Here is an 18987-nt window from a genome sequence, read left to right on the forward strand (position 1 = left end):
GAAGTAATCAAAGAGAGTTACAAGATAAGATAGATAAGAATTCATTTACATGTTTAGTATTAGTTTATAGTTAAGTCAACATTTACAAAGATAGATTAAGAGACACTTAACTATATTAATACAGTTTTCATTTTACCCTCTTAAGTTAACTTGTCTTAAGAGAAGTCATCCTCTGCACGTACAGTGAACGTCACCTAACGAAAGGCACCACTCACAGCTGAAGCAGTGTGAAGTGGACTTCTACTGAAACAGTACAAGTCGTAGTGCCCCGTTACATTAGGCACCAATCGCAACTGAAGCAGTGCGAAGTGGACTTGTACTGAAGCAGTACAAGTCGTAGTGCCCCGTTACACTTATCCTACATGGAGCGGTACGTTAAGGTAGCTTGTGGCAGCTTGCATCCTCTCAAAAGGTAGTGCGCGGTCTCTGCAAGTGCTAACCTATCCAAGAAGCTCTAGCACCGCAGGTACGTGGTGGTGAGCGTTCTCACCCCATTCAACGTAACTACCATCATATAGGTCTTTACTGTATGGCAATAAATACCATGGGGGCCCCGTCAAATTTTATGTCGTGACCGACGAAGTGCATAGACTCATAAAATTCTCCAATAAGCTGGTCGTGGCTGACGCCAATGTTTTTTGGCTGAACGACGGCAATTATGAGAATTTACAACCTCGAACATTATAATTTCTTAGACATTCTTTTTGATCTGATTTGCCAATATAACATCCGATCCCTACACCACTCGGAAATCTAACAAAAAAAAGCTATTGCGCATTAGCAGTCTACGCCTTCTTTTTCGTCCGTCGCGCCGCCTTGTACTTGGAGCACGTAGTGACATCGAGAAGAAGTGGGTCTGTTTTGTGACTTTTTATTGCAAGCATGTAGGAGCTATTAACTAAACTACTTCATATCATATCCATCGTCCTAAATCATAATAGGAACCGCGCGAACTGACATAGGACAAGCAAGTCAAGCGTCTTATATTGACTCAGTATGTCGGGGACTAAGGACAACAAGTCTTCGTTGAGTCACCGCGCTCAGCAGAAATTTAAGTGAGTTGTTATTGAGATTGTAGATCTGATCGACTTGAGTACAAATGTATCTACTATAGTGCTGGCAAGTATGAGGAGGCGGTGGATGCTCTAGAAAAGCTCGTAGAGGAGATTGGTCCACGTCAGGACTTTAAAGTGCGTCACAACGCGGCATTGACTCGCTTTGTTGCCGGACTAGACAATCCTGTCAAGCTGCAAGAGGCGTTGCGCCAAAATTTACGGACGCAGTTGCAAGAGCACGAGAAAAACAAAACGTTTACATCGTCTAATGATGGAGAAACGCAAGAAGCTGAAAGCGCATTATCGATCAATAGGGAAACGACCTACCTTCGGTACAATTACGCAGCGTCGCTCTTTATGACGAAACAATATGCACAGGCGTGCGCCGTCTTAGAGGCTATGATGCGTGGCGTGGATCCGATTGATGAGAACGTAGCTATGCACACCAGCTTTTTGTATCTAGACGTGATTTTGCACAGTAGTAGAGGCTGTGTGAGCACAGAGCGGGAACGCGCTGCGACAAGAAATAAGGCGCAGAGTATCCTGACTTTCCTAGAGCAGCCTCATTGTTTTAACACGGTACAGGAAGTCGCCGACCACTTGACGCAACGAGATGCTACTGGAAACGTTCTCGAGACGGATGTGCAAAGAAGAAGTCGATGGGATGTTACTGAATTTCGCTTCCGAATGCACTTGTACCGTGCCAAATTTATGTTGCTCCAGAGCAATTTAAAGACAGCTAAAAAGGAGGTCAAGTCAGCACTCGAGATTTTTCAAAAGGAAATTAAGATTTACGATCGAAGTGAGTCGAACACCTTTGCCTCGTCATCGTCGCTATCGTTGGAGTCGGACAAGACAAGCTCGGCGATTGGACACCCGTGTTTGGTGGTCCAAAACACGACAGCATTGTTTTTAAAGGCGAACTTGGAATATTTAAAAAAGAACTACAAGAAGTGTATCAAGCTGCTTGCATCATGTACACAGGAAGCTGTGAGCGAGGTACGACGGTTCGTATATATTAAGATTGGGTGAAGATAAGATTTTCAGGTGCTGACACGGGAAATCTTTGTTGGACAGAGTGTTTTGTTAAATAATATGGGGTGTATACATTTTCAGATGGGGCAGCGAAAAGCGGCACAGTCGTACTTTGCCAGAGCCCTCCAAGCAACAACAAAGGCCACTAAGTTGGACGCAGTCGTCCTTGCGAGCGCTTTTCACCATGAAATATTGTACAATAATGGTCTACACTTTTTGCTCCAGGGTGAGTACTCGTTGGCTTTCCGGTGCATTTACGGGTCGTCGAAGATGTTTTATAATCGCCCTAAACTATGGCTACGCCTCGGGGAGTGTTGTACAGCGGCATTTGCCAAGGAGCAGAAACTAGCTGCAGTGGCTGGAAACAAAAGCGGTCTGATTAAAGACATTGTGGGATCTGGCTCACATCGTCGGGTACTGCTTCCTTCAAGCCTGCCGTCTGCAGCGTCACAGGACTTTAAACTTCCATTAAAAATCGGTACTAGCAATGGAGCTTGTTCTGCTTCTACAGATGCGACTGATGAGGATGAGTCACCGACGATGAGTTTATCATTTGGGGCTAAATGCTTTAAAAATGTCGTTTTGCTGTGCAATCAACTGCTCGAATCGGGAAGTACTAATGGAAATACTAACCTTAATGCGGGCGAATCTACGAACTTGGAAGCTCTTGATGCAAGTGCTCTTGATAATCTACGTCAGAAAGCTCTAGTTAATTTGACTTACGTCTACTTGTCAATCTTCGAGCCCCTGCTTGCTATTGCAACTGCAAAAGAGTTGCTAGCGCTACCTTCATGCTCAAAGGCAACCAGTTTTTTGGCGCGTTCATACGCGGCAGAGGCACTTTGTACGCTTTCAAGGGCGTCAGAAGCAACTGAGATTTTACAGGCAGAGCGTGATTTAGCTGTCATGGCCGAAGAGTACGCTAGTGAAGCTAAAATTCAGGTTTGACAGTAAGCTTGCCTAATGGTTAGACGATCTAACGCTATAATGTAATGAATGCAGTTGTCCCAGGCCCGAGCTGGCGTTCACGTTAACAACGCTACTTCACTTCTTCTGCAAGGACGCACCTCCGAAGCCGAAGAAAGTGTGACGCGTGCCGTAAGGGAAAATCCAAATTGTCGCGAGTCACTTGAGCTATTAGTTTACGTTCTGCTGAAAAAGGGGGATACGAAGAAGGCTCTTCGAGTGCTGAAGGAAGCGCAAGTGGTGCAGTGAGCTTTTCAAAAGAGTCATCATAACACGGCATAGTACGACTGAACAAGTTACTTAAATAAATGTACAGTTATGCAATGAGACTTGGGAGCACGATCTTGATTGACCATCAACTGATTGGGGGGGATGAATAAATTACCAACTTGTATGTTTATAACTCGGACAATTTCGTTTTTCAAATGTCTTTCTAATCTGTCAGTTGACAGGTACTACACTACAGCAACAATCCGGTGGCAATTAATTTCTGTGAGTGAACCACATCAACCCCGTCATCACTTTAAACATCGATCTACTATGCTGCTGGTATTTCATGCAGCTTGCAGATTATATACCGCTTACTCCGCACGGTCGTTAACCGAAGCATCCACCTTCCCACTACGACGGTTGCCGGTCTTCACACGACGTGAAAATTGTTGCTCGCTTTTAGTCGAATAAGGAGCCTCATCCCCGTTCTGCTCCTTTCGCTCGCCACGGCCCCCCTTGTTAAAGCCACGACCACGACCACGCGCGTCGTTGCCACGTAAGCTGCTACGCTGGCCTTCCTTGCGTTCAGCACGTTCGTCCACTTGAAGCACCTTGTCAAACACCTTAAATTCTTTGGTTTCAGCAAGAGCAGCGCGCATACTACCTTGCTCATGATAATCAACGAAGGCAAAGCCACGTTGGGCTACAACTCCAACTCCAGCTATCGAGCCATATCCTTGAAATAACTCGCGCAAATCATTCTCGCGCGTTTGGGCCGGCACGTCCCTTATAAATAAACTGTACAAGCGTTTGTGCTCCTTCTCCTTGCCATTGCTGGCCTTATTCTTTGGCGACTTTTGAATCCTTGGAGAACTTGTAGAAGGATTCGCAGAAGCAGATGATGGAGACGAGGCCAGAGCAACCACAATTTTGGGGGTCGTCGGCTTTCCAGAAGCTGCAACAGACGTAGCCATGGATGAAACGGCCATGGTGGTCTTCGATGCGGCGAACAAAGCAGCCCATGATTTGGGTCTTTCAGGCTCTGCATGAACTGGCACCACCGGGTCTGCGGGGGCAATAGTAGAAGTAGGCCTTGCAGTGGAAATTGGCGTCTTGTTCTGTCTCGTTGGTACCTCTTCCGTCGATTCACCTGGTGAAGGTGCCTTGCCAGCAACAGCTGTAACCTTTTCGATTGAATTCTTTATTGGCGAGGACGCAGCGGTGGTGGCCGGGATCTTCATGGGTGAAGCGGAAGCGGTTTCATTTGGCAATGAGTTGACCGTAGTTGTCAAATTAGCGGTCTTCACAGGTAACGACGATGATGTTTTAGGTGACACAGGAATGGCGGCGGTCACTTTCTTGACCGGTGGTAGTACTGTCGCCGTCTTGTGCCCATTCTTCGTCCCCACGACTGCCACTTCGTAAGACGACACCCCAGGAAATTCGAGAAAACGAAGACAATCATTAAGAACGAAATAGCCTTTAGGCTGCACAGCCAAGAAAAAAGTTTGCACAAATGGCTTGGGGGTGGGGCTCTCGCGTAACGTCATGACACCCGTAACCAGCACGAGAACCCCATCCCCTTGAGAGTTCTGACAGTCAATTGACCCGGCGTCAAGATCTACACGTGCGCCAGCGTAGCCACGCTTTAAAATTTGGTCGTTGATAGCGCGCTGGCCAGCAATGGGCTCTTCCATGTGCGAGCCAACCCCGTGGCACCAACGACTTTCGGCCTTATAGAAACGGTGAAGACTCTGCGGCTCCTTGGCTAGAAAGTGGTAATACTGCCGCATAAATGTATTGCCGACAGTGGATGGTGATGGGGCTTTCTCATCCGCATGAGCAACTGGAGTGGATGTCTCGGGCATTGGGAGTAAAAGAATGGTCAGCAGTGGTGACGTGGGAGATTTTAGTTTGGATCTATGGTCATCTTTGGCCGTAGTAAAATGATGTTCTCTTTTTTGTGGAAACTTGATGTGAAGAAAACGGGAATCATTATTGACTGAAGTGCGACTAAATACGGCTCTTCATATATTTCTAAAAGCATATTGTTTTTTCTCGAATGAATTTGGAATGGGCTGGTGTGCCGTTACATAAGTATTATTTCCTGTAAGAGGAATAACAATTGTTATTGGGAAGCGTTACCCCCCCAAATTAATTTTGATTGGCTGTAATCCACCCTTCTGATTGGCTACAGCTAGAGGTGATGTACAGAAAATTGTGCTTCTAGATTATGCAAAGAGAATGAACGCAACTGTAAGAATTACAACACCCAGATGACATTTACCTTCAAATTGCAACCTTCCCTGTTACAACAACTAAATCAAAATGAACACCCTTGATCCCCCCACACAATTGCACATGCTTCTCTTGCTGAGGGTCAAGCTGTTGTAAAGGCCCATGCAACATCATAATTGCTGCCAAATGTGTGCAAAAAATGGTCTAATTCACACATCTGCTACTTCTAGATTCTCTACTGGTTCTATATCTACATTTAAAATTGTGTGGCATGTACGGGCATTGTGCCCTGACAGGGAACACCATCCACAGCGTCGACGAGGTGCAGGATTAGCAGCTGCATCTGCGAGCTCAAACGCGGATGGCAAGCGTCGTGTTGACCCTGTTGGCCGGCCTCGCGTCTCTGCTCGCTCAGAACAACAACATTATTGGAGACCGCAAGCGCATGCTTCTTGAGCGTGTGCTTGCGATATCCTTACAATCATCATAGTCATCTGCATTTCTCTTCAACGCTGTCTCCATTGATAGCATAACAACATCTGCAACATTTGGCGGCTGTGGCTGGACCAACCACCAATGCTGATCGAAGTCATTAAAGGTTAGCGGTATCATTGGCTAGCTGCGGCTACGGCGGCGCATGTCATGTTGGCATGGATACCCCATTGTTGATCTAAAAAGACCAAGACATCTGTTGCTGAACCTCTTCATTTTGCTCCTACAAATTTAGTAGCTGGTATGCGCCGCGCAGTGCATGCACAGAGATCTTTCCCATCACCTGCAAAAAAGGCGGTCCCAATCTTAGGTTGACCATTGCCCGCTCTGCTGCATTTTGCTGTACAATAGCAGCCAGCTGATCTTCACATGCGAGCCGAACTGCGCCATCCACTGCCAGTAGGTGACCTGAAAATGAACTTATCTGTCAGCAAAAGCATGGACCTCATGTGACTTAACTGAAAGATACACATATCTGTTGATGTCTCGATCCATTTCTTAGGGGCTGCATGTGCGCTCTCCACACGTGACGTTGCGATGTGCCCATAATGCTTCTTTCCGCGTAAGAATGCTGACACAAACCTCTCCTTGTACACCAGCCAGGTGTCATTGCAGTAGCACGACGTGCGCTGGGATCTCTCCCTCATGCATTGCCTGGATGTTCCGGATTTGGTGACAATTATTAGAATAAATCACGGTTAAGAAGCCTTCTGGAAAGGAAGGCAAAATTTCTCCTGGAGTTTTGTTCTTGGTAACTTTCAGCAGTAGTGGCACTGATCAGAGTATTCCATGCCTTCATAAATGCCTCCCATGCTTCTGCTGTGAAGCCTGCTTTGTGCTTGGCGAGGATATTTTTGTTGATATGCCACCTGCACAGCAGCATGTTGGCAGTGGGAAATGTTTCATCAAGCGCACAAATGAGCGCAAGCTCACGATCGGTCACAAAGGTCACAATGTTGGTGGGGAGGTTGTATTCTTCAAACACATGTCGAAGGTGGTGCACCGCCCAACGGTAATCTGCAGCTGTCTCTCTTTGCATACAGCAGTATGCGAAGGTAAAGCTCTGGTGGGACGATGTGGCCCAACAACATGGAACAGAGGCATTCCAAACTTGTTTGTCTTGTATGTTTTATCGTGTAGTCACACTTTACCGGCACAAAACTTTTGGCAGATCTCACAGGCGCAGGGTGAAAAACCAGAAGGTGGGTGAGCATCTGCTCCCTGTCAACCTGTGAGAAGTGGCGGGCATCATCACTAAGGCTGTCCAGCAGAGCTGAAATGAGTTAGCGGCCGTTGAGCATCCTGGCTAGTTCCCTATTACTAATGTTGCGAACGTCTTGGCCTGTCAGCATAACACCTTCATTATGTCGAATTGAGGTAGTGATACGGCTATTTCAAACAATTGCACATAAAATCACCAATACACTTTGGTTTTGTTCTGGTTTGAGCATGCCAGTGCGTCCCTGCGGATGCGCGCTCGGATGCGCAAACGCCTCATGGTTATGTTAAGCGTTGGTAACTTCAACAAGCCATTATTTTTTTTGATTGTGTATGTTGGCTCTGAAAGGGCAGCCACTGCTCCGACTTGGCCCCATACGCTCGCCTGGGCCACTGTGCACAACAGGAGCGTTTGATTGTGAGCACTGATAGTTTACCACCTTGGCATCGCCTTCCTTCCTGATGCCAACCCTCTTGGTACGCTTGACAACAATGACATATCCCTGTGATGTTGCATGGGCCTTTACAACAGCTTGACCCTCAGCAAGAGAAGCATGTGCAATTGTGGGGGGGGATCAAGGGTGTTCATTTTGGTATAGCTGTTGTAACATGGAAGGTTGCAATTTGAAGGTTAGTGTCATCTGGGTGTTGAAATTCTTACAGTTGCGTTCATTTTCTTTGCCCAATCAGAAGCACAATTTTCTGTACCTCACTTCTAACTGTAGCCAATCAGAAGGGTGAATTACAGCCAATCAAAATTAATCTGGGGGTCGTGGTTAACGTTTGGGTGGATGATGGATAAGGCTTCCTTTGTTATTTCCTATTAGAGGAAATAAATAAGGAAGCTTGAAATTATTACCTTTATAAATTTTGACTTAAATAATTCCAATAATTCCAAATTGGAAAATATTGATGCAATAAGACATTAGCTCTATTGATTGGTTGATTAAGTCTACTTCAACCCCGCCAATCGTCATAAGACACGATTAAGCGGTGCGCAAGAAGGTGCCATACTTAGTAAGTTATTAATATGATAAGTTCAGTAGTAGATAAAAGATCGTTTACGTAGGAAACTTAATCTATTAATACAGTTTTACTTTTCCTAATTCTAATCCTTTGAATTGCTTTTGGTAGCTAGAGACCCTTAGCTACATAAAAACCTTCCTCTGTACCCCTGTGCACGTGAAGATTCGAGGCACATCACCTACACTGTGATCAGTGTAAGGTTAACTAGTACTGTTCAGTACTAGTGAAGGTTCCCCGTTACACCTGGTAGCACCTTGTAGTCCGTTCAACAACTACGCACGTATGGACATGTTGGATGAAGAAGGAGGAAGCTTTCTAGCCCATCAAAAACGCTATCTCGCCACTCGTGAAGGGTTTACTCATTTGAGTGACTGTCATGGGCCACGTTACAGGATTAAAACAAAATAAATAACTACATTTGTAGGCAGGTGCTGCGCTGTTCGGATAGCGGCACAGCGTAACAAATAACTATTGGGTCATTATTGGGGCCCAGAAGACCCAATTTGGACAAATGATAAATAACCTGAAAATAAGTGGTTTCCGGAATGCTGGAACACTTTCGTAATTAGTGCGATTAAAAATCTTGTAAAAATTAAATAAATTGAATTTTACTTCGTACCGAATACTTAGGCTGAAAGCTTCTTCAAGTGTTCGTGTAAGTTAGGGACTGAACGTTGTAGCCTCGTTACACCTGGTAGCACTTAGGAGTCCTTCCCATGCCCGAGTTTGGGATGAGCGAATCATCGTACCTCGACGGTCCAGATTTGCTTCTGAGGCACGAAAACTTCACCCATTCCTTGGGGTTGAGTGGGATGCCCTCAGTCGCCTCGCGGCTAAATTGGGAGAGGCGTTTGTCGCGTCGCTGGTGAGATCAGTGACCCCCGACGCACGACGGCTCGCCATACATGTTTTTGACTCCCAAGCACTCCGAATCCAATCGGCGAGCTTTAATTCCATCGCGATCTTCACGGTACGATTCCGTGATAATGTAAACATCCTTCTACTCAGGAAAAGGTAAAGATCGATTGTTGCTGAATCGATGGTGCCGAGAAGTCGACATCGTTATCGAATCGAGGCTCCTCGAGACGCCCCAACCGAAGGTCTACTTCTTCCTTTCTCGTCTCTCCGGGAAAGCCAAAGAATCGGCCCTTGGTGAGCTCGTCGTGGACGAGCACGCGTTTCCCAACGTGGATGCCATTTACGATGACATTCGTCTTGCCTTCGAGCCACAGCAAGAGGAGATAATGGTGCGCTGGTGCGCTCAAGATTCCTGTCCATGCGACAGGGTAAAATGGCGATGCGCGACTACGTGCAGATGACTCACCATCTGGCATCGTGTATCATCACATATCCCATGGACATGTGCACACAGGTGAGTGTCTTTATGGACGGCATGCATGAAGGACAGATCAGCACGCTCAAGCGATAAGCGGGGCCCTCCCACAATGAAGGAGGCCTTTGCCATTGCCCTCCGAGAGGACTTTACGGTCGCCAAGGCTTATACCAAGCCTTCGGTTGTCACCGTCGCCCGGCCCTCTGGTTTGGAACCAATGGATATCGACGCAATTGAGCCGTCGAGAGATCGACGAGCTGCAAATCCCTATAAGAGTGACACTCGCATCGGGCGTCAAATGGTTTGCTTCCGCTTTTAGAAGCCAGGGCATCGCGCGGCTAAATGCCGCGCGCCAGCGCCGATGTCGCGTATGTAGTGGACCTAACCATGAAGGCGCAACCCCGGCCGCACGTCCAAAAAACGGTCGGACCAGGTGGTGCAGGGCGCTTTATTGGTTAAAAAAGAGATCTCGGTCCCTCGATGGCAGCGCGGCCTTCCAGCTTTCACCTGCTGTGTGCACGGTTAAATACCATGGTGATTCACGTCTGATATTGTCAATTTGCATGTCGTCGGTATCCGGCGACTTATACGAGCACTCCTAGACTCAGGATCGACGAACAATTTCTTTCATAAAACCTGTTAATCGATGCTGCCTCCCAGCATTCCGGTTTGCGAGGTGCCCGGACAAGTCATCGTCAAGTCGGCAGACGGGAAACCACATCGCGTATCGCGACGCGAAATGAAATTGCCGTATACATTTGAAGGTTTACGCAGTAATAATGATTTTTAGCTATCGCGATGAACTATGCATTCGATTGCATCCTAAGCCTGCCATAGTTGGCACGTTATAAGCCCCAGATCTACTGGTTAGCAAGGTCAGTGAGACGTCGACGCAAGTTCAACGTCAGTAAAGCGTTTACCCATCGCTTGGTATCCCCAAGTGGCTGGCCCAACGTCACAGTCGTGGATCGTGAACCCACGACGCCTGCGGTACACAGAGCGAGCGATGGCCCTTTCGGTACTGCTTGTTCTGTTCTTCCGGACACTCGTGACAGAGACTTTTCGCTTCACAGCGACGAGAAAATTGTTGGATGAGCAGCGGCTCACGCGAGAGGACGACGCAGTCGAGCAGGGGTTCCCGCGCGTCAACGACGCGGTCGAACAGAGGTTCCCGCACGTGCATGCAGTGGTCGTACCAAGATTCCTATCTGAACCCATCCTGGTTGAGCAGGGGCTCCCACAAGGGCAGTTTTCATGCCAGGTTTAAAGTATTGCGTGACACAGCAGTGGCCGTTGCCTTGAGATCTAGTCGAGGCTATTGATGAATTCTTCGAAGGCCGCGGCAAGGCGAATCATGTGCGCGAGAGTACCTCGCCCCATTCGAGTCCAACCTTCTGCGTGAAGAAGGCCACGAGAGGCTGGCGTATAGTGTATGCGTAAATGATGCCACTATTCCTGCGCAAACACTTATCCTCAGGAAGAAAATGGTGCAAAACCATATGTCAGGAAGCGTCATCTTCAGTGTCACCGATCTAATCGATGGCTTCTACCAGATCCTGATGCGACTGAGCGAAATACCACTCACAGCGGTGACCACCAAGTGGCATGTTTTGGGATTGCTAGTGATGCCACAAGGGTTGAAGAATGCACCGGCAACTTTCAATCGCATTGTGTCTCAAGTGTTGAGACCACAAAGGGACTTCACTCCTAGTTAGTTCAATGACATCTTCCTCCATTGTCGCGCTGAGAACAATTTTAGCGATATCCAAGTTCACCTTCGACACTCGAAACAGGTGTTTCAAGTCATGCGAGACAACAATAAGTTGTACGCAAATCTCAAGAAGTGCACAAAAACATTTCGGCGCTCGTTGCTATGTGAGTAAGTCGGGAGTTCGAACTGATCCAGAGAAGGTGTCGTCAATCTGTTCTTGGCCCACGCCCAAGAACCCTACGGAGTTGCGCCAGTGGCTTGGCTGGGTCAATTACTTCCATAAATATACGAACGATTATGCCGGTTCTATACAGCATTTGTTGTTACTTTTGAAGAAAGACGCCACGTGGTCGTGGCATCCCAAGTATCAAACGGCATTCGATGCAGTAAAGAAGAGCCTTGCTTCAGCGCCAGTGCTGGTCCTTCTGGACGACTCCAAGCCTTTCCACGTGGTATGCGATGCAAGATGACTTCGCAATTGGTTGTGCGCCTCATGCAATTTGATGGTGAGGCCCGTAAACGAGTCGTGAGTTATCAGTCACGACAGATCAAGCCAGTGGAGATGGACTATCCAGCTCATGGAAAGGAGTTGTTAGCAATGCGGTACGCACTTATTAAGTTCCGTGTTCACCTGCATGGGGAGCGCAACTTTGCTTTGTATACCGATCATCATGCATTGCTGCGCTCAGCGATGAAGACTCCGCACTTATCCCAACGGATGGCACGGTGGCTATCCTTCTTTTCCGAGTACAACTTCGTCGTGCATTACAAACCGGGCAAGACCGATATACTTGCTGTGCTCTATCACGACGTCCCGACTCCGATCCTCGGACCGCGCTGAGTCGCCAGGTGACTGACGACGATGACGACGGAGAATGATGTGCGATGTGTGTATCGCTGAATTTAACTCCGGTCACCCCCGAGCTATGCTTATTCGAACAAAAAGTCGTTGCTTACGAGAATGATCCTGATTACGCGGATGTCATCGCTTATCTACGCGCTGATGTTGCACTGGGAGCTCAGTCACGAACCAAGCGTGATCAAATTCAGCGGTAAATTTTAGACAGTGACTTGCTTCTGTACAGCATCGACCACTTCGATGATCCTCGTACAGTCGTCGTCAACGACTTCGATTTTCGTGCTCGGATATTTCACGAGTATCGCGATGCTCCAATAGGTGGCCACTTAGGCCGCGAAAAGACTTTCGCGGCTGTGTCTCGCGACTTCTTCTGGCCCCACATGTACAAGTGGGTACGCAACTGGATTCGTCCATGCGAAATCTACCAACGGGTGAAGTCACCTTTATCGTCGCAGGCTCCCTTGCGACCATTGCCGATAGCATCTGAAGCTTGGCATTCAGTTTTGATGGACTTTATGTTCGGGCTCAAGCTAGATAGTCAAGATTAAACGGGTGTCCTGGTATTCGTCGACAGATTCAGCAAAATTAAACACCAGATGCCTGTTCACACTACGATCACCGCGGCAAAGACCGCGGTGCACTTCGTTGATGTTGTGTTTCGTCATCACGGCTTGCCGGATAATATTGTGTCGGACCGTGATCCCAGATTCACATCCGCATTTTGGACATAACTGATCGAGCATCTCGGGACGAAGGTGGGGTTCTGATCCTGACGGCGCCTTTCAAAGACCGTTATTCACATTAGCTCGTATGGGCACCGTTGGTCTAATGGTTAGGATTCATCCCTTCCAAGGGATGAGGTCGGGGTTCGATTCCCCGACGGCGCATCGGTCAATCATTGGTTCGCAACAGCGTGAGTGAAAATTGATAGTATTTATTCTTCTTTAGACTAAGGTGGGGTTCTCTTCTGGCCCCACATGTACAAGTGGGTACGCAACTGGATTCGTCCATGCGAAATCTGCCAACGGGTGAAGTCACCTTTATCGTCGCAGGCTCCCTTGCGACCATTGCCGATAGCATCTGAAGCTTGGCATTCAGTTTTGATGGACTTTATGTTCGGGCTCAAGCTAGATGGTCAAGATTAAACGGGTGTCCTGGTATTCGTCGACAGATTCAGCAAAATTGAACACCAGATGCCTGTTCACACTACGATCACCGCGGCAAAGACCGCGGTGCACTTCGTTGATGTTGTGTTTCGTCATCACGGCTTGCCGGATAATATTGTGTCGGACCGTGATCCCAGATTCACATCCGCATTTTGGACATAACTGATCGAGCATCTCGGGACGAAGCTGCAGATGTCAACCGCGGCCCATCTGAAAACGGATAGTCAAACCGAGCGCGTAAATCGAGTCCTTAAAGACGTTTCTCGTAGTTATGCTACTTCCTTTACGATCTGGAGTGCATTTTTACCACTTGCTAAGCTCGCACTCAACAATGCTGTACACGCGTCAACAGAGTTGACGCCATTTTTTGTGAACTCGGCTCGGCACCCTCGAGTTTCAACTTTTCTTGCCGTGAGTCACTCCACGGCGCCTCGTGGCTCCACTCTAGGTGGGGATGAAGGTGATAAACAACGACCAAGCGCAGCCCACGGTATTTTGAGCGTAAATATATTCACCCGATCTAAGGCGAAAGTCTGCTGTTTTGACACCACGTGGCGTGGCGTCCCCGTTATTTGATGGACTGCACAGAAACTTATTGACCTATCTTCGGGAACGCGTTTACCTACTGCCAACTACGCGCTGATTGAGTCGGCGCGATCACTTGATGACATTGCCGTGTCGGAGTTTATTCTCCAACGTCAAGCCATCACCCGGTTTGTACGTGATGCACTTTAGTCTGCAGTGGTAAACAGAGAAAAGAATGCAGACAAACATGGTAAAAAAATGAGTAAGTTCCAGAAAGGTGATCGTGTAAATTATCTACAGAAGGGCTAAGGGATTCAGCAGCTGCGTAACTAGACGGGAGTAAACTCGCGCCACGCTTTATCGGGCCATTCAAGGTTTTTAACGCGATTGGCGATGCCTACCCGCTGGACGTTCCCTCATCGTTGCGGCTTCACCTAACGTTCTACGTCGGGCGGCTAAAAGAATATCGCCCGACTACACTTCACGGGTTGGTTCCGATCGTGAAATCAGGGCTCGTAGACCGACCTCCCTTCCCACATTGCTTGACGCGCCGATGACATTGGACGCGGCTGCGTTCCCGTCTGCACATGGCCGAGAACCTGGCGCTCCAGATCCTCCTCCGTTCGGGCAGTTCGCGGTTTGACTGCCGAATCTCACTTGCACTCTTCTCCGCCTGTGCAGCACGCTTAAAAGCATTATCAGCTTCTAGCTGAGCGACGGCAGCTTTGTTCACAGTCTCATCAATATCGTCCTGGACAACCAGGACGCCAGCGTTATCATCGCGAGGGCCCACCGCCGATTGTGGATTCAGAAGGCCAGGTTCGCTGGATCGTGGATCGTATTGCGGGTCACGAGGATCCTCTTCGCGAAGCAGCAGCGTCGGCTCACAGTTTACGCGCGATTACAATCGCGCGCAAGTATCGCTTATGCTGGCTTGGGTTCCCACCCGAGCAGGATACGCGGGAGCCGCGTTGCTCGCTTCGTTGCGTCGTTCCAGACGTTATTCGGGCGTATGAGTCCATAGAGTCGGGCTTCTTCAATGCGACCACAGACGCGAATGTTCTCGTGGTGAGCGAGAACGATAAGACGGCCAGGAATGGTGTCGTGATTCATAGTGGTGAGAATGAGAACGATGGCGAGAACGATAACGTCGTGGTGAACGTTTATTACAACGACCACGAGAACGGGACCTCCACGAGTATCGCGCAACAGGATGGGCAGACGAATTTGTCGCCTCCTTGCGCTCAGCATTCAGCGGAGATTGACTCCGCTGCCGAGAGTGGTGACGCCATCGAGGCGCTCCAAGAATAACAGCAGTCGGTCCGTCGTAGAGACGGCGCTCATACTTGCCGATCCAAGCTTGCTCGCGTTCGCTGAGTGGGTACTGAGCGAGGTGTGTTTCCCATTCGTCGCGAGATGGACGTGGCACCGAGCCGCAAGAGCGACACCCTCGTTGACGTAGATATAGCACATTCGGTCCTCATTCCAAGCATTCTCGCATACTCTTTCGCGTAATGCGCCGATTGAGTGATCGGCGTGACTGTCCTCTCGATAGGCAAGTCATTGTGAAAAGTTTCTTCGTCCTCGATCATCCGGTTCCACCGCCGGATGAAGGCGCTCCAGGAACTTTGCAAAGAGCCGTACGCAACGTTCTCAAGAATCTTTCCACGAAAACGCCAGAATTAGTCCTTCATCGTTGTAAGCGAATCCGGAGTATTAGGTCCGGATAAGTCGTACAGCGCCTAAAGGATGAGTTGTTGGTTCATCACGTGGATGGCCGCACTCCCGCTGATATCTCTCGAGGGTACTGTGAAGTTGTGGGTCGTATGCTCCGTCATCGTGGCTTCAGTTGCGAATGCCAAAGTTTCGACAATCGAGCACTCACGGTTGGTGAGTGCTGTTTTGAGAACGGGGTGATGTAATAATGAGCCACATTACAGGATTAAAACAAAATAAAATAAGTAATTACATTTGTAGGCAGGTGCTGTGCTCGGATAGCGGGCACAGCGTAACAAATTATTATTGGTTCATTATTGGAAGCCAGAAGGCCCAATATAGACCAAGGATAAATAATTTGAAACAAGTGGTTCCCGAAAAACGGGACACGGTCGTAGTTAGTACGATTAAAAACTTGGTAAAAATTAAATAAATTGAATTTTACTTGGTACCGAATACTTAGGCTCAGAGCTTCATCAAGCGTTCGTGTAAGCTAGTGACGGGACGTTCTAGCCCCGTTACAGTGACCTTGAATGGAGAGCGATCAAAATAATGAGTTCGGTCGTAGGCGGGTCAGCCGTTGGCGCCATGCTGTACTTTGGGAAGAGATGAACTGCATGCGGCCATAGCCGAGTTTATACAACACGAAATCGACGGGGCCCGAGGGAAGTAGCCTTGCTCCACCAGCAAGGCTCTCAACTCGCGGATGTGTTAAGAGAGCAGGGTGCTCAACAGTTAGAACTTTTGAGACAGCAGCATCTCAATGCTGCTTATGGACCGACGCTTCTGCGTCGACCCGAAAGCTTAAAAATCGGAATCCCTAAGATAAAGGCAGTCGAGGCGACTCCCTTTTAAGATGATTTGTCGGATTAGACGACGCCATAGAAGCTCGCCGTATCAGTGATGATGCGACGAGAGTGCAATTTGGCATATTTAACTTAGCCGGACCTGCCAAATCGTGGGCCTTGGGGTTGAAGCTTCACGACCCATTAGTCTTTGGGTCTCACGAGGTCTTAAAGACCCGGCTCAGACAAACATTTGAGCCGCCACGTGCCGAATTCAGGGCTCGAGCCGAACTCAAGGATTTGAAGCAGGGCAAGCGATACATTCACGCTTATGCCCGACATACCCGATATCCTGGTCACTTGTATCCTTAGTCATCCGATTGATAAACAAAAACAGGTAAATGAATTTATCAAAGGTCTTGCAGACATCCCTGTTGAAACCCACCTGTTTCGGCTAAATTAGAGTCGCTCGACCAAGCGATCTCTAAAGTGAACAGGAGGACTTCAATCTTAAACAGAATTTTGTCCACTCTGGTGCATATCGTCCACCGAGACGACAAGAAAACGGAGGTCCAGAACCCACTGATCTCTCGTATGTAGAGAGCGAGAAATCTCGCTCTTCAGGTTACAAACGATGATGAAATGTTATCGTTGTCAAAAGGCGGGCCACTACGCCTATGAGTGTAGTGCCCTACGGCCAGTGCCTAAAAACACTAAGCGAAAAGACCAACCTCTCACTAGGAGCAGCGAGGACGCGGACCCGACGCTATTAACTGTGAGGCGGATCGTAAAAAAAACGGTCGGGGTCAGAAGGTGCGGAGTACTGATCCACCAACGTCAAAAGAATTTGCAGGCCTTTTAATAAAAGTTGTTCCTCACACATAAACATTTTGTTAATAAAAGTTGTTCCTCACACAGAAACATTATGTGTAACTGCCCCAGGGGGTGAGGTTAACCTCATCACCTTGAAAATAAAGTGTCAAAGAAATTGCATTTAAGTCCAGTTGATTGTGGGGCGTCGAACGATTTTTCTAGACGCCAATCGCTAGAAGCCGCAATCTAAAATTCATTGAGCTGATGTTCCTCTAACGAAGGTGACAGTGGGCCTAGCAACATCTATAACAGAAAAAACGTGTAATTGGTACCAATAAACGTTAAAGGGTAAACAGTGCGATGATGATTTAATCGTACTAGATTTGGAGGACAAATTCGATGTCATCCTTGGATTACCATGGCTCAGAAGTACGAGTCATGGATCAATTGGCAGCATCAAGCCATGACGATGCCTGTCTCTTCTTCATCAGATGGCCAACTGATGAACGTCTTGGAGCGTCCACAAACGTGTGGGTGCCTTACGAGTGAGTGCGAGGGCCTCACCTGTGGGGCGGTCGTTTGCATAACTGCATAAGCCTCAGTGTGAATACCCAACACCTTCTGGAGTTAGACCTCGACGGCTGTGCTCAAGCACAAGCAGCGTCAAAGTTCGACCACTCAAATAAGTTGAGTGGTACGAAACAAGGATGATTGCTTGAAAAGCAACATCCACTAAAGTTTAAGACGCCCGTCTACAAGAGGCAGTGCGAAAGTCCTAGATCGACTGGAAAGTCTGTCGTAGAGGATCTTGCTGTGGAAGCGCAACCACAGCTAGAGGCAGTTGGGGAGGAAACTCCCTAAATAAAACTTGAGGAAATAGGTCCCCAATAATCTGTAGGAAGAAGCCCCGGAAACCTGTGGTCAAAGGCTACCAGGTAGGTTTGGAAAAAGGTTCCAAAGAGGAAAGTGAGACATTAAATGTCTTAGTAAACAATGGATCTAGTAAAGGCGCTTACACACTTGATCTAATAGCGCCTCCGAAGTTAACTTTTGAAATAATTCATTTGCCAACAATTGAACCAAAACGGATCTTGCGTGATCTGTTGTAGTGGCAAAGTCAGGCAGATCTGCGTACTTGTCACATGTGACAACTACGTGGCCATTATTCGGTCGGGAATAGCATTTCCTGAGAACGAACGGGTTCTCGACAGCTCATCAATGGACGAAAATGTCCTCGATGAGAAGACTCGGATTGAACGTTTTGCGTCCCAATTATGGGAGTCTTTGAAGACAAACGCTTGATATAAGGATTTAATAGAATTAAAGGATTTCTTTCGTGAATCAGTAAGTGCGATTTGCCTAAGGTTAAAGGCACTCGATACGAAATCGACCTGATTTCAGGTTCGAAATACTGTGTCATGAAGCAATGGCCATTGCCTCGTGAACAAGCATAAGCGATCTACAAATTCTTTGCCGATTGCTTAGCAGCGAGCCATTTGAGAGAATCAACTTCTTCACATAGCTCTCCGACCTTCTGTGTGCGTAAAGCAACAGGAGGATGGTGGATTGTGCATGCATTCAATAAATTGAACGCTGCAACGGTACCGGCTCAAACACCGATACCACGAAACCATTGATGGTATGTGAAAGAGTACCATCTTTTGGTCAATGAATCTAATGGACAGATCTTAATATATCCTTGTGAGTGAACAAGAAATTCCGTACGCAGTAGTAAGCACACCAAGCCGTATGCTATGGAAGTGGCTAGTCATGCCACAGGGACTTAGTAATACCCCTGTGACATTTAACAGATGTGTAACCAATCTGTTGACATCGGTG

At 47.8% G+C, this 18987-nt stretch overlaps 2 protein-coding genes across 2 annotated transcripts; one reads left to right on the plus strand and one right to left on the minus strand.

Annotated features, from left to right (window-relative positions):
* Positions 1 to 936: 936 nt before the first annotated feature.
* Positions 937 to 5136, plus strand: CCR75_006756 (uncharacterized protein). Its single transcript, XM_067964824.1, has 4 exons — positions 937 to 1055; positions 1115 to 2054; positions 2133 to 3032; positions 3093 to 5136. The coding sequence occupies exons 1-4, from the start codon at positions 997 to 999 to the stop codon at positions 3303 to 3305; spliced, it is 2112 nt and encodes a 703-aa protein (XP_067815218.1). The 5' UTR covers positions 937 to 996; the 3' UTR covers positions 3306 to 5136.
* Positions 3638 to 5134, minus strand: CCR75_006757 (uncharacterized protein; the record flags this gene model as incomplete). Its single annotated transcript, XM_067964825.1, has 1 exon — positions 3638 to 5134. One exon carries the CDS (start codon positions 5132 to 5134, stop codon positions 3638 to 3640), a length of 1497 nt encoding a protein of 498 aa, XP_067814961.1.
* Positions 5137 to 18987: the final 13851 nt, after the last annotated feature.

This window comes from Bremia lactucae, linkage group LG1 (genome assembly GCF_004359215.1).
Source record: "Bremia lactucae strain SF5 linkage group LG1, whole genome shotgun sequence".
Taxonomy (NCBI): Eukaryota; Oomycota; class Peronosporomycetes; order Peronosporales; family Peronosporaceae; genus Bremia; species Bremia lactucae.

Bases quoted from the DNA above. Each gene is read 5' to 3' on its own strand.
- CCR75_006756 (XM_067964824.1), top strand. From the start codon at position 997: ATGTCGGGGACTAAGGACAACAAGTCTTCGTTGAGTCACCGCGCTCAG. The intron at 2,055-2,132 runs GTACGACGGTTC...TTTGTTGGACAG, and splicing joins CACAGGAAGCTGTGAGCGAG to AGTGTTTTGTTAAATAATAT. The intron at 3,033-3,092 runs GTTTGACAGTAA...TAATGAATGCAG, and splicing joins CTAGTGAAGCTAAAATTCAG to TTGTCCCAGGCCCGAGCTGG.